The following is a 26192-nucleotide window of genomic DNA, read 5'->3' as shown; positions in this document are numbered from 1 at the left end:
AAGTTTGGTTTCATAATCTGAAAGAGTTTTATAGTTTTGGAAGCATATTGCTTGTCTATATAATGGAGTTTTATGCGACTATTATGTAAGTGAGAGGTTTAGCTAGCTATAAAACCAGGTTTGATCTACCATTTTCTAAAAATGCCTCTACCAAGTCAGGAATATTACAGTTGTCATCCATTCGTTTGATGTGTTTGAGATTTCGATTTTGCCATTTGATAAGGAACTTTTCGTGTTAATTTTTCCTCGGAGTTTGTCATTTTGTAATTTACCTTCTTTTTGGAAGAGTGGGATACCATGAAAATGACGTAAAAGGCATCTGAATGAGCGACGTTTTTCTTTGAATAATATACAAAGCACACATTCATTTCTTTTTTGTTTCTTCGGTTTTTATTTCTTTCGAATAATATTCATGATATTTAGAACAAGAAAACCTGTTGCCAATAAAACGAGCATGAATTGAAAAAAACCCATTTACAGCTTTTTTCAAAGAAAACTATAATATTGTGTGATATTTCATGACATAATTATGACAGCATTGGCAAATAGGTATGGCCAAGCATCTTCGAATGATTGACACGTCTCGGAAACTTTGTTAGTTGTAGTTTTAAGACATATATGTACATCGTCACATCCAATTCAGAAGAGGGGATGTCCTCGTTAAATCATCATGGAATCACACAAAAATGTTTTCTTAACTTAAAAAATTACATCTGAGCATAGTTTAGTGTGGACGTAACGCGCGTTTGGCTTATCAAAGTATTTTTAACCTGTTACCTTTAGATGGCTATTATTAGTCTTTTTTCTCTGTCCTATATTTTCTCCCATTTATCTGTTTATGTATTGTAACCCTGTCGTGTAATGTTGTCATTTTAATGTTATAATTTACACTGCCATTAAAGCATGCCACAAAACCAGGTTCAATCCACCACTTTTTCATAAAATGCCCTGTACCAAGTCAGGAAAATGGCCATTGTTACATTATAGTTTGTTTCTGTGTGTGTTACATTTCGATGTTGTGTCGTTGTTCTCTTATATTTGATACGTGTCCCTCAGTTTTAGTTTGTAACCAGGATTTGTTTTTTCTCTATCGATTTATGAATTCTGAACAGCGGTATACTACTGTTGCCTTTATTTACAGTTAAATGGAGTAGATGTCGAAATTGATCAGTCTTATCAGTATCGGTAATTGTTTTTAGAAAGAAAAGGAAAATAGATCTAGAATATTTTATACTATCCATACTACTGCAAACGATTTCTGTTCTAGTTTTAATTTGCATGTTTTAAATATGTCTATTTCAGTACCTTTGGTTATATAACTATAGATATAACTGCCTCCAGCAATTGGTTTCTTCATGAATGTTTCGGGTAGTAAAAATAGCTTGTATTAATATCTCAATATTCTACGATGATTTCGTCTAGTATTGGTATTAACCAAGATATTAAGTACAGTACCACGTCTTGAGAGTTGTGTGGAAGAGATAGAATTTGATTGATGGTTCAGTTCGTTAATGAAATGTCTCTTACCTTCCAATTGTTCTGTTGCGGGTTAAATGACAGCTTGGACCGTGAACAGTACTTTCCTTATTTTCCTTATTATTATTTAGTAAAGTTTCTGTATCTGTGTATTTCTATTTCATTGGAGGGTTACATACATGTACGCGAAGAATATGGTGGTACAAAAATGTTTCATTTTGATGTATACTTGTAAGGTATAAAAACAGGTGACGTGAGCGGTGGCTTTATCGGTCTATAGTATGTAGTCGGTTCCAGATCTGCTTCTTGATTCAAATCTTGATGAACATAGATCGTCATATTCACGCCAGATACACTGCTAGTGTGAGTTTTCTTTGAATAAATACTAGAACCTTGTGTACACTAAGTTGAAGTTGAAATACAATCCCTTTTTCAAAACTGTATGGTTTACACATAATAGTAGCACTTTTTCTGCATAAAGCGTTCTAATGTATACATTAAAAGAAATAGGTAATTTTGTTTTTCCATTTTTTTGTATAATATAATCTAAAAACCTATAGTGTTACTCATTACAATCTAGAAGCAGAGAAAGGTACCAACGAAGAAACAATGACGGGATTTTGTACTTCGACAATTAAGCATGTCCGTCACCCTTAAGACGTTAGAATGTTTCAAAAACTGATGCATCATTTAATGCAATAAAATATTTTTACAATATAACTGTGTGTATGTGCGGTTGGTATAATGCTGTTGTTCATAGAACATTATCGATTTTATAAAATAGAAATTATATGCACGTATCTGTGTTAACTGGCATAGCAAAAATATAACAATACTAGTGCCTGAAGAGTACGGTTTAAAAATAACAAACATAAAGCAAATAAATGAGATTTAATTACTTTGATTTTAGTTTTTTATGGGTTTGTTTACCTCGTTTGGTTCTGATTGCCTGATATGTCTGTTGTTCATCTACATTACTATTTGTATTACGATAAATAACATTATGCAATAATGACATGTCCTGGAACTACACTTATATCATAAAAAGTACCACAGAAGCAAAACAACATGTTGTTAATTTTAAAAATTTGGTGCAGTTTTTTTTTTTATAGGTTACCTCCTATAAGATTGCTCACAAGCTAAACAACGCGATTTAATATTCAAATTCAGCACGACAAAAAGGGTCTTTTATATAGTTTTGAACGATCTAAGGTCTACTTGTTTTTGAGGTTTTACTAAATTTATCAGAATGTGGGCAAACAGAATGTTTTGGAGTTGAAAGTCTAAGTCCACCAGTAGAGGTATCGATCCATTGTGGAAGCAAAATTTATTTAAAACTATAGAAGAATTTAGTTTTTAAAGCAAACTGTGGAGTATGAGTGTTTTTAACTTCATCGATTGCGCTATTTTTGGGAGTTTCCGTCCAAGAAAGTACACATAAAATATTCTCTGTATATACACTTTCGTTGTTACATTATTACGTTACATTGACAAAACATGGATTCCGGTTTTGCAATTTGATAAATAATAAGCAATAGTTTTGAATACGTCAGAAAAATATACTTCTTGTAATTAATTTTTCTAATTCGCCAAGTTCAAAATTATTTCTGGATGACGCTGTTTCTTGACAGGCTACAGTTTCTTTGAAATTATTAAGCTGTCAAAATATTTTCATTCCGATGTTATTTTTAACCGCCATATCCATAAACCAATTATCCCTCTTATTGTCAATTTTAACAACGTATATTTTTCAACTGTCCAAAAACTGGACCTATATTTTTTTCTTGAATGTAAGTGATTCTTTGATATCCATGTATCTAATGCCTGATTTAATGGTTTTCATAAGAAATTGAGTGTCAAGAAAAAAAATAATTTCCGAGTCGCGGATGTGTGATAAACACATAACTCAGCATGTTTTTGCTTTGTAAGAAATCAATCACCGAGGATTCGGGTGTTGAACTCTTGTCGTTCATTAATGTTGATTTGCAATAGATATATGCACTATTTTAAAGTAAGAAAAGTACATGAGAATCAATCGAAACCGTCAAAATATTTCTATTACGATGTTATTTTTTAACCGCCATATCCATAAACCAGTTATCACTCTTGTTGTCAATTTTAACAACGTATTTTTTTTAACTGTCCTAAAACTGGACCTTTTATTTTTTCTTGAATGTAGGTGATTCTTTGATATCCATGTATCTTCTACCTGATTTAATGGACTTCATAAGAAGTTGAGTGTCAAGATAAAAAAATAATTTCCGAGTCGTGGACATATACTCATAACTAACACTTTTTTGCTTTTTAAGAAATAAATTACCGAGGATTCAGGTGATGAACTCTTGTCGACTGTTTGATAAATGTTTATTTGCGATCGATCTACATCTACTCTTTTCAAGTAAGAAAAGTACATGCGAATCAACTGAAACCGTCAAAATGCCTTCAACTTTACTTCAATTGGACACAAGTAAATATCAAGTCAGATGTAAATGGTACGAACTCATAGTGTGGATGTTCTTGAAATTCATCGGGATTGTCATTATTTTAATCTATGAATAAGCTGCCCTTGTTTACAGTCACCAATATCACATATTTGCGTAACCATTAAAGGATAACTGTAAGAATTTCATTTGGTTTGCTATTTCTGTACAAATATTTTAACAATTATTATTTATGTTATTTTTATCAATTTATAAAAATGAAACGCATAAAAATGTGTATCTATAATTTAGTCCAGTTGCCGATTATGTCTTGTTTTGATAATATGTTTATTTATTATTACAAGGTGGTACTGTTTATGTTTTCATGCGTCTACATCTTAAAAAAACACTGTCCACTGTTATCAGTTAAACGCATCAACAAATTCTAGAAATAAAATTGCAAGTACACCAAACGAACTTTTAACGACTTAATATATACAATGACTGGATGAATATGTATCGCATAAGTATCATTTCCAGGTGATATGATGGCATTTGTAGTCAAGCTATCTATAGAAGATTCACTTGTTGAGCTGGGACAGGGATCTAGTGGATCCATTAATATCCAAAGCTAACTATCCCATGAAAACGGAAGGCGATGGCAAATTCCCGACAAACTAGAACAGCTGATCTGTTTAATTAATTATTATAAACAAATCGAATGTGACCCGTACAAATAAGTATAAAAATATAAAGGCTACAGTCCTAGTTATAAAAATTTTATGTTTTGAGCGTATCAATCAATCAAAACTGAAACAAAAGTATGTGATATAAAGCTAAAGCATAATTAAACGATGACACAATTAAGGACTTTGCTCTTGTTTATACAGCAATTCTTTGGATGAAATAAGATACTGTATGAAAGAAGATCTAAATCATGAATCTTTTTTGCAAGTCCAAAACGATATTAGTTTGAAGCATCTGTCCATTTAAGTCCTTAATTAAAAGGTTATCCAGCTGTTCGTTACATTGTACAGTTCAAATAGTAATCCAGACAAATAATTCAGAGAATTGCATCGGTGCAGAAAAACTAATAATACAGATCCTGTTAAAGTGAATCCTTTGTCAATAAATTATGCATTTTCATCCGGTTCAAGAATATAAATCAATATTTGACATGCTTTTATACAAAGGAATCTTAGACTTTCCTGTCACTTTCTAATTGAGATGCATATGTATGTAACCGCAATCACTTAGTTTTTCTTTTTACAGGCATCTACCATCAATCCAGCATTTGATTAATGAAATCCAAACATCAACTTCTCTCTCTCGCAAGAATGTCATTCAAATTGTTATTCAGTCTTCTCTCGGACGATCTATTGAACAGTTTTGTAGTAATTCAATTTTTAATTTCCGAATGGCGGATCCTGACTGGTGAGCATTATTCAGAGATCAATTAAAGTAGAAACAAGAAAAGAAGGACCTAGGCTATTCTCTTCAAGGAAGATAATATTTCTATATCAAACATTAGCTTTAATTCGTCAAAGGCTTGATTAAATGAACCTCAACGATTGTAGCTGCACTTGTCAAAAGAACAGTTATAATTGAAGATAAACATATACTAGATGCAAATTTTAAACCATAAGGTTAAATTGTTCAGGTTAGTTTGTAATATAAGAAAACAATGTCATAGTTAGAACCCTGTGGAGTTCAGTAGCAGCTCTAGTTGATGAACAGTTTACAAACGATCGTTCTTCTGCAAAGGTAATTCTTAAGCATAGAGCATGAAATGAAGAATTACTTTTTGTATAAAGTGAAGAACTTGCTCTCCCCCAAAATAATTTTGATGAAATTCTATTTTGTGCGTAAGCGCATATTAACATTAGCATGGGTTTCTCGTAAAAAAAAATGTTTTCACTCTTCATTTTCTACCTTTTGTTTCTTTTGGTAGAATATTTTCGACTTTGATTTATAGTGATCCTTGATTTCATAGATAGACATACGTTAACAAATTTTGAATTACAAAAAAAAGTTAAAACTAAAGATTATTTTACAACTTGAGATGAACTCGGATGCAATAGATGAATATACATTTCTAACGCTTCCTCCATATATCTGTCCACTCTCTATTTAAGATCAGTGGAAAAGAAAGCGGTTGTGACAAAACAAGCCACAAAACTGCTAGGAATTAAATCTTAAAATAAATTTAATAACACCAATTAGTCTTCTTGGCAAGTATATGTCAACTTAGTTATTTGATCTAAAGAATACTAAGAACACGAGTACTTTTCATTGCTTTCGTAAGTTCTCCTTAGTGCGCTAGATGAACATTTCATTTATGCATTATTTATGCACGTCTTAATAAAATTAATTAAACGAAAATATAAAGAATTTTCTATTCAAGGAATACTCATATGAGTGATTAGTGGGTCACATATCTAAATACCTTTTTTGATGTGATCTCTTGAGTTGATAACAGAAAAGCTGACAGTGGCGAAGTTAATATAAATCCACATCATGTGGTTTGTCGCTTGCACTCTGCAAAATATAAGAAAGAAAGAAAATGAAATCCTTAAACTTTTCTACGTGTTGTATTAACATTTTACCTTATACCCAAAATTCTTTGTTGATTATGGTCTTCTAATTTGATGACAAAAAGCTGACTGTGCTGAAAATTGATATTTCTAAACCTTACGTGGTTTTTTTCTAATAAGAATCTGAAATGAAAAAAACTTTTGTATATATATTTACGTATTTGATAACATTTATTATCTCCTGTGTCAAAATCCATATCCATATGTTAACTTGTTAGCTGCAATATTTCATCAAATTAAGAACAAATGCAGACGGCTTTACTGTAATTTGATTTCGCATTCCGTCTGTTTAAGTTCGCTTTCCACTAACAATTCTGATGTAGAAAACATGCAAATCTGGCACGCAAAATCATCTGACTAGTATTCTTGATGAGTTAATGAAATAAAAATGATTTGTGTAAACCACCACCGACTATGCTGCAGTTATATCTGAAATAGCTTAACATCGATGAGTAGGATTGATTGAAATATTCACTTGTTACACATTCCGATACATAAAATGAAACTTTCTTTTTACAAAGCTTGAAAGGAATTTGTTTTAAATATTTATTATAATCATCACATACAACCGTGTCATTTATAAAAATAATAATGTTCAGAGATAATATTATTTAATAATAATACAAAAATAGGTTTATCCATTGTAAAAAAAACTATTAAGTTGATGGGGTTAGTTCACAAAATATCTCATTGATTAAGAGCACAACTACTTCTACGGTGTGATCATTTTAGAATGGCCTACTATTTATTCAATGCGTATACATGTGGGTTTTGTTTGTGAAGAGTTCTGGATAATTAAAAAATCATTTGATTTCTTTGTTTAATACCATAAAACGATTCATTCTTTCAGATATTTGTCACTTTGCCTTATCTTCAAGTTCAACACAATTTCTCACGTTTCTTACAAAACTTATATTCTTGTGATGTATTCTTTTGTTGAAAAAAAAAATGTATAGATATAGATAGATATAGGAAGATGTGGTATGAGTGCCAATGAGACAACTCTCCTCCCAAGTAATAATTTATAAAAGTAAACCATTATAGGTCAAGGTACGACCTGCAACACGGAGCCTTGGCTCACACCGAACAGCAAGTTATAGAGGGCCCCAAAACTACTAGTGTAAAACCATTCAAACGGGAAAACCAACGAGAAACGAAAAACACATATGAACTACACAAACAGACGACATCATGCATTGTAACTTTTAAAGCCAATTAAGTAAAAAAAATAATCTGAAAGAACGTGCGATATCATATTAGGAAAATTGATGGTCAAACCATAACAAAAAATGAAGTAAAGAATTTTAAGTATTCAACCTTTATAGCTTGCTGTTCGGTGTGAGCCAAGACTCCGTGTTGAAGGCCATTTTTATTTATTTTCAAATTACAAGGGTTATTCCTGATTAGTATTTTTAATTATTTTATTTAGGCGTTTAGAACCTTTGGTGACCTCACAGTTTAAATTTCTATGATAAGTACGTCGTGAGCAGTGGGCATTACAGACGAACGTTCACCTAATTTTCCCCAGTCAATGAATGGCCATAGCTACACTGTTATGAATTTCATTCTACGGCTTCTCTCCGTAGTCTGAAGAGTTGAATACAAGGGGTTTCTATGGAAGAAAATGATATAAAATTCTACAGGGCAATAAGATTTTATTAATTTTTTTTGAAACAAGAGGTTGTTCAAATTTATGCTAAAATACTTAGATAATTAAAAAAAAGCCCAGGACGAACAAGACAGTAAACCTACACTACAATCAAGATTGATAAAGGTCAGTCAGCATAGTGTATATTGTACAATGAGAATGCTACGAAATGAATTTACATACAAAGTCGCAATCATTGATAAACAATATGTAAATTTAAATAAAGTCATTATAGATACCAGATTTCACACCTTGATTTTACTTTTTTTTTATTGATTCATGTTTGTAATAATATTCCTTTTTTTTTTATCGTTGCCATATTTCAATAACAGTATATTGATTGCAAAAAATATGGAATATGAAACATCATAGAAATTATACTAATCATCTAAAAAGAGAGACTTTCCTTTGTGTCTTAAAATAGATGAATAAATTGAAAAAATTACAGTGTACTTATGGTATCCATGCGACGTTTGATATTTATTAAGGTATGTATTTGAACCAAGATGCCTTTCACCTTCCTAATTCATACTTGTATAGATCTGAAAAATCCCTGATATCATATAATTTGTTTTTTTTAATTTCCTGTCTAGTCGTAAATGGCCTTAATAATAGGGTAATATTAGAAACAAATATTCTTGTCAAACATTTCAATAATGTCTATATTATTTCAATACAAATCCTGAATAATAACGTAATTATCAATAGTACTAGCTTAACACTTCTTTCTGTTTTCAATATAGTTGGAATTTTAACCATTTCTACCAAAAGTGCATCAGTGTGTTTCTACAAAAGTTCATCGGAAGGTATCAAGACCTTGTTGATAAATATTCCGTATCAACTAAACAAATAATACACGGTGGTCTTGATGTATAGATTCTGCGTACTGATGTTGTTTATCATCTTAACAACGTGTTTTATACTTCTTTCATTTGTCTTTGTTCTATTATTAATATTACTTTTACTGTTGAATGGTTTTATGTGATATCCGTTTGACGTGGCTCGGTACTTATACATTTCGTCAATGTGTTTGTATTGTCTTTCATTTTTTTGTGGTGTGTTTTGTAAATGCGTTTTTTTGTATTTCTTTGGTTATTATAACGTGACTCTGTACTTTAAAAGATCCCGTCAGTATGATATTGTTCTATTTTATGTCATTATGATATATTTTTATTATGAATTACAATATACGTTGAACCACTAACGTCAAAATCATTCAATCGCGTAGTGGAATTAACTATTTGTGGATTCTTATAAATTCTAAATATAACTTTTGGACTAGTTTAAATCTCGGTCTATTTCTGAAATTTATTCTTACATACTTTTGATTTTTTAATCCTTTGCCTAGGTAAATTTTAAAATTGTTTGTATGCACATTGAACGACAAATCTATGTGACGTATAAAATTTTCTGACGTCACACAAATCAATGAATGTGTTTGTAGATAGATGTTTTTGTGTTCTGTTAAATTGTTTCTTTTAAAATTGTTATACGATGATGAATGATGTACCCATATTCTGAGTATTTTATTTATTGTGTCTGTTTAGTTAACGCATCAATGTAAATATAACGGAATTTGATGAGACTGTCATCAAAGTGAGAGGATAAGCGCTATAAAACCAGGTTTAATCCACCATTTTCCACATTTTAAAATGCCTGTAACAAGTCAGGAATATGACAGCTCTTGTCCATTCGTTTTTGATGCGTTTTTTTATTTCATTTTGCCATGTGATTATGGACTTTCCGAATTGATTTTCCTCTAAGTTCAATATTTTTGTGATTTTACTTTTTTCTATTAGCACACATATTTATAAAACTTCATGCGAATAATAAGTTGTTGTAACATCACAACAAAACTACTTTCACATAAACGGATATTTAGAGAAGAAAAAACCCCACATAAATACCGAACTCCAATATATATTCCAAAATGTAGTCTAAGAAAACTGAAAAGCTAAACGTCGTCAACCAACAGAATGAGTGAAAAACAACTGCCATATTCCTGACTTGGTTGTGAGCCTGACAATAGAAAACACTTGTTAGGAATACACTGTCCGTATGCTCGTTATCTTCCATTTTTGTTGCAAAGGAATTGAAAAAAAAACATTTCTTGAGAGAGCCGAACGGTCGAGTCTTGTCTTCCCTTTTCATAAAAAGCACATAGACAGCCATGATTTATGACTGTTTCGAAAAAAGCTCGTTCTTTTGTTGTTGTATACAGTATATATTACGTACTTTTGAGCACGCTCTTTGGTGAGTTAAAAGAAATCGAATTTATTGTTTAAGCACAATAATACTATTTGTACAATGTTTCTTTTATGCATTTACACACCTACTTACACATAGTTATGCTTAATTTATGGAATTTAAAATTTGTTATTCCAGAGTTATATTCGTCTTTAAATTATTTAGTTGAAACAAACAATTACACTGAAAGCAAACGTGTTCCCTTGAATTTTGTAGTTGACAATTACCTTCTTTGTTCATCGCCAGACTTTAAAAACGTGTTATAAGGGAGAAGCGTTAATAATAATACAATATATAATATAAAGGGGTTTGAAAAATAAAATAAAAGATATTGTCAAATATCAGCTGTAATAGTTGAGGTTTTCAGTGAAATAAGTAAATGCGCCACTAATAAAAAAATTAATAATAGTTATTTAGATAAAAAGAACAGTTACAGTAGGTTGACTATGGGTGTTACCGTTTACCTGTAGCTATTGTTCAACCAGATTGAAACATTGACAATACAATTGGGACATTTACATTGACCAGTTGGTTTGTAAGATTTAAATCTACCTTGATGCTACCTGTAAAAAAAATTATTCACCTAACCCAAAATTTCAGCATGCTTTTTTCCTGAAATTTTTCTTTACCTAGGATTATTCCATCAAAAATTTGAAAGGGTAGAAATATTTTTAGGTTTTTATTGTTTTAAATCCCCAGTATTGATAATATTTCTAAAATTTACCAAAAAATCTTAATCATTAAAATATTTTGTTAACTGCATATTAATATGCATGAAAATTAAAACTGTTTTTAAATAATAAAATTTATTATAAGAGGATTTTTGTGGAAAAAAATACTGTGTTCACTGAAGGAAATTCAATTTGCAAAATGTGGAATAAGTTATCTAAAAGGTTATAAAAAAATCAAACTTGAATGCAAGAAAGAGAAATAATTGCAACACATTCATTATAAGTTTTGAGATATATTATAGGAGTTATTCACCTGTTTAAATGGAATATATATCATTGGAATTATCATGGAAATGAAACAAAATGTTAAATTCATAAAGTGGATATAGACTAATGTAGTTATAAAGTGAAATGAAAAAGTAAAATATTCCAAAATATTCCTAATGTTGGGATAATATGAATGTGAAATTGGAAGTAATCATTATAACGTTCTGGGTCTAAAATTGTTTGATTGGAATATATACATGTAACTGAAATAAAAACTCAATACTGTGGATGTAATAAAATCAAGTGATACAGTGAAAATATATGAATAAACTTATCCAAAATATTTGTAAAGTGAGGATTATAAATAAAATAGTTCATTCAAATATGATTTTGATATTTCAATATGATAAAATTTAAAAAAAAATCCATGCTATTATTGTGTATGCAAAATCTTGCATTTATTGTAAATATTTTGGAAAATTATTGAACTGTATTATGTTAGTGATACAAATATGTGTATTTGTTGGTGAAATAAGGAGGCAAAAAATGATTATATATGAAATATATGGTATGGGAGATAACTCTAAAAAAAATGCATTGTAAGTGTACATGCAAATTCATTTGTTGTAAATATATTGAATATATGTTGGACTTTTATTATGTTGTATTACATAAATGAAATCGGTGAACTGTATAGCAAACTAAATATTCAGAATTTTGAAGACAATAATATACATATTTATTTTTTCCCATAAAGTATGTCTATTCGTTTAGTTTCATTAAACGTAAACGGTATGGGAGATAAGTCAAAACGAAATGCATTATTCCAGTGGTGTCAGAAATTTTTTTTTGATTTTATATGTTTGCAGGAAACTCATTGTACAAAATTTGTAGAAAATGAATGGAAAAAAGAATGGGGAGGGTTAAGTTTTTGGTGTAACGGGACTTCCGTTTCCAAAGGGATAGCAATTTTAGTGAAACCAAATTTAGATATAAACATCACTGAAAAATATAAAGATGCGGAGGGAAGGAAATTGATAGTTGAATTCAAATTAGACTCAAACGAAACTATTAGAATTTTTAATATCTACGCCCCTAATAATGGCATAGAAAGAAAACATTTCTTTAATAAGTTAAAAATAGATAAAGAAAATGATATTGTGAATTACGTTATGGGAGATTTTAATTGTTGTCTAAATAGGAAATTAGATAGAAAACATATGCCCAAACGTGAAGATGCGGGAAATAATGAACTAAAAAATTTCATTGAAAAAAATGAACTGACGGACATTTGGCGTCTCAGATATCCAAACAAAAAACAATATACATTTTCAAGGGGTCAATCATACTCGAGAATAGATTATATATTCACTAGTGAGAATATCGATTGTAGAGTAAACAATGCAAAAATTGTTTATTTTCCCTTCAGCGATCACGACGGCGTAACAATTACAATGAACATCGTCGAACCAGAAAGAGGCCCGGGTTATTGGAAAATGAACAATAGTATAATTAAAACCGACCTTTTCAAAAATACTTTTGAAACATTCTGGAAATCTTGGAAACTTAACATAAATAATTTTAAAGATAAAAAGGAGTTCTGGGATTTAACAAAAACTAAAATAAAGGACATAACAACAACTGTTTCAAAGAAACTTAGGTTAAATGAAAATGAAATTAAAAATTGGGAAGATAAATTAGAAAATCTGTTAGAAAATGATGGAACACAACAAAATCTGAATGAGGTTGAAAAACTAAAAAATGATATATATAAATATTACGAACAAAAAGCAGAAGCAGCACGCATAAGATCAAAAATAAATTGGTATGAAAAAGGTGAGAAATCCACAAATTATTTTTTCAGATTAGAACAAAAACGAGGAAAAGAAAAACTATGGTCAAAAATAAAAGCCGAAAATGGCACATACAAAAATAATATTAATGAAATCTTAGGTGAACAATTAAAATATTATGAGAAACTTTTTACCTCGGGTGGTTGTAATAGAGAGGCTGGGGAAAAATTACTATATAATGTAAATAAAACTCTATCTGAAGCAGAAAAACGGTTATGTGATAGTGAAATTACAAAAGATGAAATTTTCAAAGCAATTAAATTACCAGGGGAAGATGGCATAACTGCAGAATTTTATCAGGAATATTGGTTTTTGATACAGGATGAGCTTACGCAAATATTAAAAGAAACCTTTTTTGATAAAACACTTTCCGAATCGCAGATACTTGGAATGATAAGCCTATTATATAAAAGTGGGGAGAGGGATGATATTAAAAACTGGCGACCTATAACATTATTAAATGTAGACTATAAAATTTGCTCAAAAATTCTGGCTGAACGTTTGAAAATAGTTCTACCATCTATTATAGAAACAGATCAAAAAGGGTTTGTTAAGGGCAGAAATATTTTTGATTCTAATAGAATGCTGCAAGATATTTTCGATTTTATAGATATGGAAGACGAAGAAGGATCAATCCTTTTTCTTGATCAAACAAAAGCTTTTGACTATGCAGAATGGGAATGGTTAGATGCATGTTTAGAAAAATTTCAAGTTGGGGAAAATGTTCGGGAATGGGTTAAAATGTTACTAAAAAATGCTAAAACTTGTTTAATGACTAACGGTTTTCAATCAAGATACGTCCCAATTTCTAGATCAATCCGTCAGGGCTGTCCAATATCGCCGATGCTATACATTTTACAAGCAGAGCCGATGGCAGCCACAATTAGGGCTAATCCGAAAATTCAAGGAATAAATTTACCCCACCCTGACATAGAAAATGAAAAGAAAGAGGTTAAGATTAACATGTTTGCAGACGATACACTATTTTTTAATAGAACAGAGGAATCAATCGAGGAAACATTCAAGGTTTTAGAAATATACGAGAAAGCATCGGGTGCTAAGATAAATTATGAAAAGACTGTAGGGGTATATTTGGGTCGTTGGAAAAATAAAACACCAAAATATAAAAAAAATTAGGTGGTCAAGCGAACCAATTAAAGCATTGGGAGTCATGCATGGATACAGTGTTGATATAGAAGCTATATGGTTAGAAAAAATAAAGAAGGTTAAGGCGTGTCTTGAGGTTTGGAAATCTCGTGACCTAACATTGAAGGGCAGGGTCTTAATATTAAAATCATTGATTATATCTAAAATAGGGTTCGAAATCGAAATGCGAGGTATACCTGAAAAATATAAAAAAGAAATAAACAATGTCATGTGGAATTTTATATGGGAGGGAAAAGTGAATTTAATTAAAAGGGACGTGTGTTGCTTACCGGTAGAGGAAGGGGGGATTGGTATGATCAATATACACTCGTTCATTAAATCCAAACAAATCAAAAGTATGCAAAAGATTTTAAGATCAAAAACCGATAACTGGAATACAATAGCCAAATGGTGGCTACAGAAGTTTGATATCAAATATAATTGTGATAATTTTTTAGCAAAGTGTTCGGACTTACGAGGATTACAAATGGAAAATTTTCCAAAATACTATCTTGAGTTAATTAAAACGTGGTCAAAATTTTTAAGTATACAAAGTCCAATAAATAAAAACGATATCCTAAACCAACAACTTTTTGGAAACATAAAAATTCAATACAACAAAAAACCTATTTTTTTCGCTAACTTCGGAAAAAGTGGAATTCATACAATAAAAGATATTTGGGATGAAGAAACGAAAAACATCAAAAGCGACAACTTTATATACAATACTCTTAAAGATAAGAGAAACTGGATCTCGGAATGGACAAGGCTGAAATTAGCTATTCCAAAATTGTTCAAGGACAGACTAAAAAACGTCCACGTTGATCAAGAACCCCCAAAAATGGTTATTACATTAAAAATACATTTGAATTTTACGATAAACAGAATAAAGTAGTAATCCCAAGTGAGATATCTTTGAAATTAATCCAATATTCGTTAAATTTAGATATAGTTCCAAACTGTCAAATAAAATGGAATATTCAGTATAATTCGGAATTACCGTGGAAAAAGATCTGGATAAATTTAAATAAAAGTATGTCCTCTAGGAAAGCAAATCAAATTAGCTGGAAAATTGTTCATAACATTATCTATACGGAGCAAAAACTATTTAGAATCGACAAATCAAATAATGGCAAATGCCATTTTTGTAAAACTGAAAATGAAACTCTCACACACCTTTTTCACAGCTGTAACATTATAATGGTTGTTTGGGAACACATTTTTGATGCGCTTAAAACATATAATGTACTTAATAACACTGTATATATTCCATTGAGCGAAGAACTTATCATACTAGGAATGTACGATTACAACAAAAAGTACAATGTCATAACTAATACGATTATGAATACAGTTAAATGGATTATTTGGAAATGTAGGAATATAATCAAATATCAGTCTAAAAGTTTTACTTCCAGTCAATTGATAGCATATGCAAAACGGGAACTGAGCAGTTTAATTGAATCTATGGACAAATCATTATCATCTAAAAAAGAAAATTTTGCAGCTGAAATAAAACTTATAATAAATCTTATACATTAGTAAGTGACGTAATAATTTGTACTTACTTTCCTTTTCTTTTTAGAACATAATAATACATCCAACTATAGAAATATACAATACACGCATTTACAAGGTCGAGCATGTGACCTATAAAATCACTGACCGACACATAACAATGTAATCCAGGTGTTAAAAGTACAAAAAATAAAATGTCAATTATATAAGTAAAGGTAAATTATTGTGTAGATTATAGTGTGTTTTGGGGGACTTTTGATGTATTTTATTTACTGGTAGAATATTGTGAATAATTTATACGCAAACTCAATCTGTGTAATTAATATGAATGTATAACTTATGTATGGAAAAAATATAAAATAGATTTAAAAAAAAAAAAAAAAAAAAAAAAAATATGATAAAATTGATAAAGGAAATTGGGAATGTGTCAAAGCGACAACAACCCGACCATAGAGCAGACCACAGCCGAAGACCACCAATGGGTCTTCAATGTAGCGAGAATTCCCGCACCCGTAGGTGTCCTTCAGCTGGCCCCTAAAAATATGTATACTAGTACAGTGATAATGGACGTCATACTAAACTCCGAATTATATACAAGAAACTAACATTAAAAATCATACAATAGATATAGGAAGATGTTGTGTGAGTGCCAATGAGACAACTCTCCATACAAATAACAATTTAAAAAGTAAACCATTATAGGTTAAAGTACGGCCTTCAACACGGAGCCTTAGCTCACACCGAACAACAAGCTATAAAGGGCCCCAAAATTACTAGTGTAAAACCATTCAAACGGGAAAACCAACGGTCTAATCTATATAAACAAAACGAGAAACGAGAAACACGTATATATTACATAAACAAACGACAACTACTGTACATCAGAAGACTAACAAAGGCCAGAGAATATACATTAACAATTTGTACAAGGAACATGTCAAAAACAAATTATTTTGAGTTATTTCCCATTAAAAACCCAAAGAGATATTAAAAAGGTTTTTTTTCAACTATCAAGAAATCTTAGTACTCATAGTATTTGGCTATGAAAACATTAAAGAGGTAATGTAGTGAATTATATGACATGCAATTAAATTCCCTGATAAAATATATTTGTTTCCACCTTCTAAAATTTTAAATGACAGTAAAAAAATTCTCTTTTTCCGTCTAAATGTTATGTTTTTTGGCATTTGAATGATTAATTATTTCAGGGAAAACATCCATTTCCATAACAAAAAAGACTTATAACAATGTTAATTTCTTTACCTGTTTTATGATTCTCTAATAAAAAAACATGAGAAAAGTTTCACAGTGTTTAGTTAATGTAAGAACATGAAATAAGTTTGTGTCTAGTTATCAAATAAAAGTAGTCATATTCTAGAATTATTCATACCTTGTATAAACTAATTTAGACTCAATGCATATCATTTTATTCAACAAAGATAAAAATTGAAGCCTTGATACCATATTTTTTTTTTTATAAGTTTAAAAAAAAAACCTATCTCAGTTATACTACAACAGTAACAATTAAACAGGTGAAGTGATAGGATTAGAAATACTTCAGGAAAAAAGCATGCTGAAAGTTTTGGTTAGGTGAATAAAAAACTGTACAGGTAGCATCAAGGTAGATTTAAATCTTCCAAACCAACTGGTCAATTTAAATGTCCATATTGTATTGTCAATGTTTCAATCTGGTTAAACAATAGCTACAGGTAAACATTAGCATTAGCATATATGTATTTTTTTTTCAAAAAAGAAGAGTTACTGTTATCAGTTTATGAAACCCATGGTTTCAATGCACCGTCTTATTTTATTTCAATTTATCATCAAAACAGGAAAAGATTAACTAAACAATATGTACAATATACAATACACAATACAAAAATAAAACTTAAAAGATTTAACAAATGTCAATAATCTTCTTGTAGAATATTCACAATATTCTGATACTTTGCATCTTGTTTTTCAATTCCAGTAAAACAAAAATAGGGAGCAAAGTTTAAAATAGAGGGATATATTTTCAATAACTCCATTAAATTCAGTACATTATTAAGATTCCTTTTTAACATGGGTTGGATCTCATGAACATTATGCAATTGTGAACTACCTATTTTTCGAAGCATTAATAATAGTTATCATACTGTAACATTAAGTGGTCATTTTTTTTAATAAATTTCCTGTTTACAAAATCGTTGAATTTTTCGAAAAACTAAGGATTTTCTTATCCCAGGCAAAGATTACCTTAGCCGTATTTAGTACAACTTTTTGGAATTTTGGATCCTCAATGCTCTTCAACTTTGTACTTGTTTGGCTTTATAAATATTTTGATACGAGCGTCACTGATGAGTCTTATGTAGACGAAACGCGCGTCTGGCGTACTAAATTATAATGCTGGTACCTTTGATAACTATTTATACCACTGGGTCGATGCCACTGTTGGTGAAAGTTTCGTCTCCGAGGGTAATACTATCACCAGCCCAGTAGTCAACACTTCGATGTTGACATGAATATCAATAATGTGGTCATTTTTAAAAAAATAAATTTCCTGTTTACAAAATCGTTGAATTTTTCGAAAAACTAAGGATTTTCTTATCCCAGGCAAAGATTACCTTAGCCGTATTTGGCACAACTTTTTGGAATTTTGGATCCTCAATGCTCTTCAACTTTGTACTTGTTTGGCTTTATAAATATTTTGATACGAGCGTCACTGATGAGTCTTATGTAGACGAAACGCGCGTCTGGCGTACTGAATTATAATATAACTATTTACAACACTGGATCGATGCCACTGCTGGTGAACGTTTCGTCCCCGAGGGTATCACCAGCCCTGTAGTCAACACTTCGGTGTTGACATCAATAATGTGGTCATTTTTTTAAAATAAATTTTCTGTTTACAAAATCGTTGAATTTTTCGAAAAACTAAGGATTTTCTTAGCCCAGGCATAGATTACCTTAGCCGTATTTGTCACAACTTTTTGGAATTTTGGATCCTCAATGCTCGTCAACTTTGTACTTGTTTGGCATTATAAATATTTTGATACGAGCGTCACTGATGAGTCTTATGTAGACGAAACGCGCGTCTGGCGTACTAAATTACTATCCTGGTACCTTTGATAACTATGGCTAGGTTGAATCAGGCTTTAAAGTTAGCATAAAAGCACACAACTATTAAATAGACTGATCATTTTAGAACCAGACGGGGTTGCAAGTGGGATAGTACGTCTTCCTCCAACAGTTGTCTTTCGGCTATCACTTTGAAAAAATGCCTCAATTGGTAGTGAAGAAACAAGAAGAGTGACTGTATTACAGAAATGTTGAAAACCTGAATCTGGCAGAAAAAAAATTCTTGAGGAAAAAACTGTATCATTCATCCTTTCTCTATAATTTCAAGTATTGATTCCTGAACTCATAGTTTTGTTCTTCTTTTTACAATACACAGAAGACAAATCATTTACTTGTGAAAAATCTTCAAAGTTAATATGTTTAAAAAGTTATAAAGTGATATTTCTTATATAATTTGACATTCGGGAATACGTTAATTTGATTGGCCGAGAGAACTTCCGGTATTTGATATTGACCTTTTTGTTTTCGATAGACGAAGTTGACCGAACTTCTTTTCGTAACCAATTTTAGCAAGATGGCGGTGGATGAATTTATTTTCACTGTACGTTAATCATTAACTACACATTCGTTTGATTAATATTTTAAAGAGTTTTGTAGTTAATGTTTTATCAGATAGCAAATTTTACGGAGTATGTTTTTGCGTTAGCCAACAAATATATTCATGCGCCAGGCCTAATGAATGACACAAATATACAATTTACGTGTGCTAGAGGTTACGACTGTTAAAAAATATATTCCTTATCTCCAATTTTAAAGAATTATAAGTACTTTTAAAGAATTGTTTTGTGTATAAACTGGACCGGGTCACTCACAAACGTATAATAAAAGTCAGACTTTTATTCGTCTGTGAGTGAATTGGTGAGTCTATTCATCAATAAATTCCTTTAAAAAGGCGTGTAATCCTATAGTAATTGAATTAAAACAGATAGAAAGGATAACCATTAAAAAAATCAAGATCTTTGAAAAAAAGTTACGCAGGTTTACACGTATGTCCTAGATATTATCAACATGCTTCAAATTTAATGATCATGAACAAACATTTTTTTTATCCCTTGTGTTTTTTTTAAGCAAAAAATTGGAAGAATACAGTCATATATAAAAATTACAAACTACAAAGACAAGTTAGGTTTTTTGAAAGCTACTATGCAAACGTGTAATCTTCTGATTGGTTATCATCAATGAACTTCCTCGTTGTTTACCTGCACCAACAACAAATGCCCAGGTAATGATATTTTGACAAACTTTAATAATTCTCTCTCTATTTTTATTTGTACTGATATGTATATTAATATCTACATATCCATAGAATAAAGTCGAAACATTTGTGCAACGATACTGATACAAAATAATGATATACGAGTAAGATGACATAATATCGTTTTGACAAATATTTCGACACAACAAATCGTTCCCGTACCTATTAAATTTGCTGGTTTGTTGTTTTCGATAGACTCCAGATCATAGTATAACAGTTTTTTTTTATGGGTGTAGATATACAAAGTACATTCTTTTTTAACCGTAGTGAGACATGTACAGTCTGTATCAAAGTTCCAAAGTCCATCAATTTAGGACACACTATTTATAAACTAATTTGACCCTTGAGAGGTTCAAGGAAATACTGCTGATTTGAAACATGTATATAACTTTAAATCACATACCGGGATGACCTTACATTCATTTTATTATCTTTTTTTTAACTGTGTGTATGTATTATCTTGTGTACAATTTGGAAATTAGTATGGCGTTCATTATCACTGGATTAGTATATATTTGTTTAGGGGCCAGCTGAAGGACGCCTCCGGGTGCAGGAATTTCTCGCTACATTGAAGACCTGTTGGTGACCCTCTGCTGTTGTTTTTTTATTTGGTCGGGTTGTTGTCTCTTTGACACATTCCCCATTTCCATTCTCAATTTTATTATGTCAAAATCGAAGAAAAAAAAATTCTAAATGACTGAGTGTGGTTTTGCATTGCGGGCACGCATGGTAAGACACTGACGCTCACCCTATCGTATCATCTTGCCCTTCTCCTTTTTCATGCGTTTTGAATTCATGTGAATTATTCAGGTTTATTTTGCAACCTTGATTTGTATTTTCTAACTCGATTCACGGGATTTAACATTGATTAACAACTGTCGTCTTATTGTACAAATACAAAATAGGTATTTTTTTCTAGTGAAAGAGAGGCGAAAGATTAGATTAATAAAAATATTGTGTTAAACGTCTTTCAAATCAATGGAATTTTATGTATATTTAAAGTTATAGTCTACTATAAATTTGTGATCTAAAGTTATACATCAGCAGTAACTCCAAGAATCTCTCAAAACTGATTTATTTAACATAACTGAACAAAACAATAAAGTCATGCAATGTTTTCATATTGATGTTTGAGTGGGTAAGAAAAGGTTCATCCGGCTTATAGTGTAATGATGTCGGAGCTGGGGAAAATGAGTACATAGTTTATATATTCAACTCCAACAATTTTCAATCCAGATACCTGAAACTTCACAGAATAGTTGCATATATATGTTGAAGTTGTCAGTGTGACCTTCTTTTATGAAAGTATATGAGGATATTTTTTCATTAACCCAGATTAAGAACAAAGTAATTTTTGGTACAAATTTAGGGAACAGGGTGCAAATGTTGTGTAATCATCGCCTCCTACAGTTATCACTAATTATTCCTGAACTTCACAGACAGATTGTTTACATACTAAATTTTATCTACTATTATGTAATTGCTTGCAGACTTTGTCACTTTTGCATTTCTTGAGAACTTAAGTTTCTTTCCAGCAAAATTTACAAAATAATTGCTTATTTTGTGATTAGCAAATTTTCAAAGTAAAGTAACGCTTTACTTGATTATAAACTTTACGAGAGACAGTTAAGATTATTGCAAAGATCTAAGTCAGCTGCTGGTTTCCTCTATCGTTACTAGTTTGTTGCTTCACCATTAATATGTATTTATATTATATTAAAATGTCTTTCTAGTGTTCTTCAACTTGTTAGATATTTCAGAAAAAAATATCCTTCTCCCTCATGTCACTGCAATTACTTTGCTTAGTCACAATTGTCGCAAGCCGGTCATTTGAGACTTTGACCGTTTTATTTTTATTTTTTCAAACTGTTGATCCAAATCCTGTGAAATAAGATAAATAATATCTTTCAAGTTTAATATTTACTTTGTATTATACAGGTAAAGTAACCATGGCAACATCGTGTAGCACTACATGTAGTGTATGTGAAATTCAACACAAAACCAAAGACGCTGAACATTGGTGTCCTGAATGTGAACAAGGTCTATGTTCCGAGTGCCTGAACTACCACAATGCTTTAAAATCGTCTCGAAATCACGAGGTAATTCCAGTTGAATATTACAAACAGCTCCCGTCTTCAATATCCAGTATACAGCAACACTGTCGAGATCACAATAGAAAGTTCCAGATTTACTGTCCTCAGCATGAAAGCCTATGTTGTCCGTTGTGTATCTCTTCTAGCCATAGAAACTGCATTGGCCTGTTATCGCTAGAAGAGGTCATAGCTACGTCAAAGACATCTTCTCTATTGGAAAGTATGGAACAGCGGCTTCAAGATGTGATGACTAATGCAGAAAAAGTCATCAGTGACCGTAAACAGAACCTCACTTCAATCCAGAACCAACACCATAAGTTTTTGAGCGAGATAACACAGATTCGTGATGAAATAAATAAACACCTGGACCTCCTAGAAAAACAGTCATTTAAGGAATTGCAAGCTACTGAAAAAGATATAAGCAGGCAAATAGAAACCGCCATCACAAATGTAACTAAAAACTATAAATATGTGTGTGAGTTGAAAAATGAAATGGATTCAATTAGGAAATATGCATCGAACCTTCAGACATTTTTGGGAGCTAAGATCCTAGAGGAGGAAATTCAAAAGAAAGAGAAATATCTGCAGTCTTTGTCAGATGATGGAAGTCTCCAACAAGTTTTTATTAGTTATGATATTAATGACGAATTATCAAAAATTCTATCTATTCAAAAATTTGGTTCAGTCCTGACAGAAAATAAATCGTCATTAGTTGTATTAGAGACAGAAACAGATAAGCAAGCCCAAATACTAAGACAGCCAGTTGCAATACCAAGACTTATTCATGATATCAAACTGACGCTACAACAAACAATGACTATTCCCGAGAAAATTACTGGTTGTTCAATCCACCCTTCTGGTAAATTTATATTTGCAAACTTCGTCGAACATCAATTGATCATTCTAACTAAAGATGCAAAACCGGAGAGTGTAATTAATACATCAATACAATATCCTGTTGATGTAGCATGTATCGACGACTTAACCGTAGCAGTTTCATTTCGAAGAGCTGGAGTTATTCAGATCATCAATATTACGTCGCAGAAAATTGAGAAAACAATCAACACATTAATTTCTAGCGTTGGTTTAACCTATCAAGACCACAAACTCTCATACTGTGAGTACTCCAAAGGTGTTATAGTGGTGAACTTGCCAAACACATCTACTGTTCGTTTAGTCGAAGACCAGACAATGCATTATTGGAGCTATATCACAACATATATGGATAGGTTATATCATACTAAAAAAAACACAGTAAGCTGTTATTCTTTAACAGGGAAAAAAATATGGGACTTCAAAGATGAATCACTTTTGAAAAGTGCCTGGGGTTTGACCACTGATAAACATTCATTTATTTACGTTGCAGATCGTCAAAATAACAGTATAGTCGTCATTACACCAGATGGGAAAAAGGGAAGGCGTATACTGGGGAAAAAAGATGGAATCATCGATCCCCATAGTATTTTTATTAACAAAGAAAATGACACTCTTCTAGTCGCCAATTATAATGGAACTGCTGTTTTGTATAAGCTTACCTTTTAAATATTGTGGATGTTTTTTTAATGAAAAATGAGGACAACTAATTCGTGTGGTAGTGTGGAATATGTTTGTTATTTGTGAGTGTAAATTCAACAAGAACTAAACACTAAACTCCAAATATTTGTTATTGGAAGTTATTTTATCATAAAGATCAGTTGTCACTGTCTTTTCATTTTTTGTGTGTCAATATAAAAGTGAAACACAACTTAAAACTACAGTTCAGTTATATATAGATTGCAAGTACATTACATAGTAGACAAATGGATTGTATTTCACAATCTCCTGTTAAATATGGAACGGAAAAGATTTACTGTATGTGCTATCCGTACAAGAAACGGGGTAACTTCAAAACAGAAAGTCAGTAATCAAATGGCAAAATAAAAAGCTCAAACACATCAACAAATGGAAAACAACTGTCATATTCCTGACTTGGTACAGACAGTTTTATTATATACAGAATTAGGAGTAAACCTGGTTTTATAGCTAGCTAAACCTCTCACTTGTATGAAAGTTACATACAATTGCATTATATTGACAACAATATGTAAACAAAACAAACAGACATAAAAGTAAAAAATGTCAAAAATAGGGATACAGGTACTTTAAAGCTTATTTCATGTCGATCAACTACGGTTAAATATGTTTTACCATGCATACTGAAATGCGTATCCATGGTATAAAGTGTTTATAAGCATCAATCTTGCCCTTCTGCAATGTCAAAATATAATTATCGACATGATGTATGCCAAACAGTGTTCATACCGAAATAACAGTATATATATATATATAGTTTTGTTTTAGTCTATCAGAAAAAAACTAGTTCAGCAACTCCTGCTTCCTACTTATAACATACTAGTAAGCGATCATTTCATATCTTGAATGAATAAAGTACAAAGGCGAACAAAAGTATGAAACAGTACATAAAAAAAAATCCCATTTAACATAAGTCAATACGAACGCATAATTTTTTGTACAATCATACAGAGCGAAATCTACAGGAAGAGAGACAACTGTTGTAGATTTTATATAATAACTCTGAAACACTGCATGAAATAAATTTGTCAGGTTCAGATCAACAAATTGTAAACTCATTATAAAATTTTTAGTTTTTCAGTTTCCATAGATGGTTATGCCTTGGTCTTTTGAAAATAAAAAGGAAACACGGGTTTGTCGAGTTTAAAATCTCAAACATTCATTAGGATACACACATGCAAGGAAAAAACACAACTATAAATAAAGGCAACAGTAGTATACCGCTGTTCAAAACTCATAAATCCATGGACAAAAAACAAAATCGGGGTAAAAAACTAAAACTGAGGGAAACGCTTAAAATATAAGAGGAGAACATCGACACAACATTAAAATGTAACACACACAGAAACGGACTAAGCATCACACAAAATCCTGTGAGAAAAACAATTATAACATCAAAACCAAATACATGAATTTGGGATAGATACGTACCGTGACACGTCTTATAGTAATGTGAATTCCCACTCAAAAATAAAAGAAAACAAACGACACAACGGAAACACAACGTTAAAATGTAACACACACAGAAACGAACTATAATATAACAATATACCAGGTCCACATATAACAATAGGGAATAGAACGTAATTGGTAAATGTATACATCAGACGATATCATGAGTATCATACATGTAGTTTGACGAGGGGAGCGGGATGATATTAAAAATAATTCTATGCAGGCATTTGTGTAAAATGTTTGAAAACCTTATCAATTACCAATCGTACATGTTTGTTGTCTTTTTAAAACATTTCTTACTGCCAACTTTACAATTTTTTAAATTTGCAGTTCTAAGTTGACACTTGACATATTCAGTTCCTTAAAGTTTACATTTCTAACTGCCACGTTGAAATTTCTCGATCCAAGTTCAATTCTTCAACTTTAATGTTTTAATACTTCAAGGGTAGAGCCTCGGTCACACCTTACCAGATAGCACGAACGGACGCCTAACGGATGAAAATAAAAGTTGTCCGTTGGCGAAATTGTTATCCGTTGGGAGTCCGTTGATGTACTGAACGAATAAAACGGACGTGTAACGGATGCATAACGTACACACACCGGATATGCAACGTACGAGAAACGGAAACGTTCCGGACAGAACGGATGTCGAACGTACATCCGACGGACGAGTACCGCATAAAACGGACACCTAACGGAAGCGAACCGGATAAAACGGATGAGAGATTTACGGAAAAATCAAAGGCGACAATAATAATACATGTAAATCGCATAAATATTCAAATTCGCCGGTTTGATGTAGCGTATGAAACAATTGACGAATCACAAGATGCAATAGTTCCAAATCAAAATGTACC

At 31.2% G+C, this 26192-nt stretch overlaps 1 protein-coding gene across 1 annotated transcript in view; it reads left to right on the top strand.

Moving 5' to 3' along the window:
• The window catches only part of LOC139520293 (tripartite motif-containing protein 5-like), a 46799-nt gene extending 22791 nt beyond the window's left edge, over window positions 1–24008 (top strand). Inside the window, exon 2 of the mRNA XM_071312808.1 lies at window positions 22154–24008. Coding sequence (XP_071168909.1) covers window positions 22165–23850 — 1686 coding nt within the window. The 5' untranslated portion in view covers window positions 22154–22164 and the 3' untranslated portion in view covers window positions 23851–24008. The remainder of the gene's footprint in view (window positions 1–22153) is intronic.
• Window positions 24009–26192: the final 2184 nt, after the last annotated feature.

The sequence above is a fragment of the Mytilus edulis genome, chromosome 4 (genome assembly GCF_963676685.1).
Source record: "Mytilus edulis chromosome 4, xbMytEdul2.2, whole genome shotgun sequence".
Taxonomy (NCBI): Eukaryota; Metazoa; Mollusca; class Bivalvia; order Mytilida; family Mytilidae; genus Mytilus; species Mytilus edulis.
The sequence above is the reverse complement of the archived record's forward strand: the minus strand, read 5'-3'. Positions and strand labels throughout refer to the sequence as shown.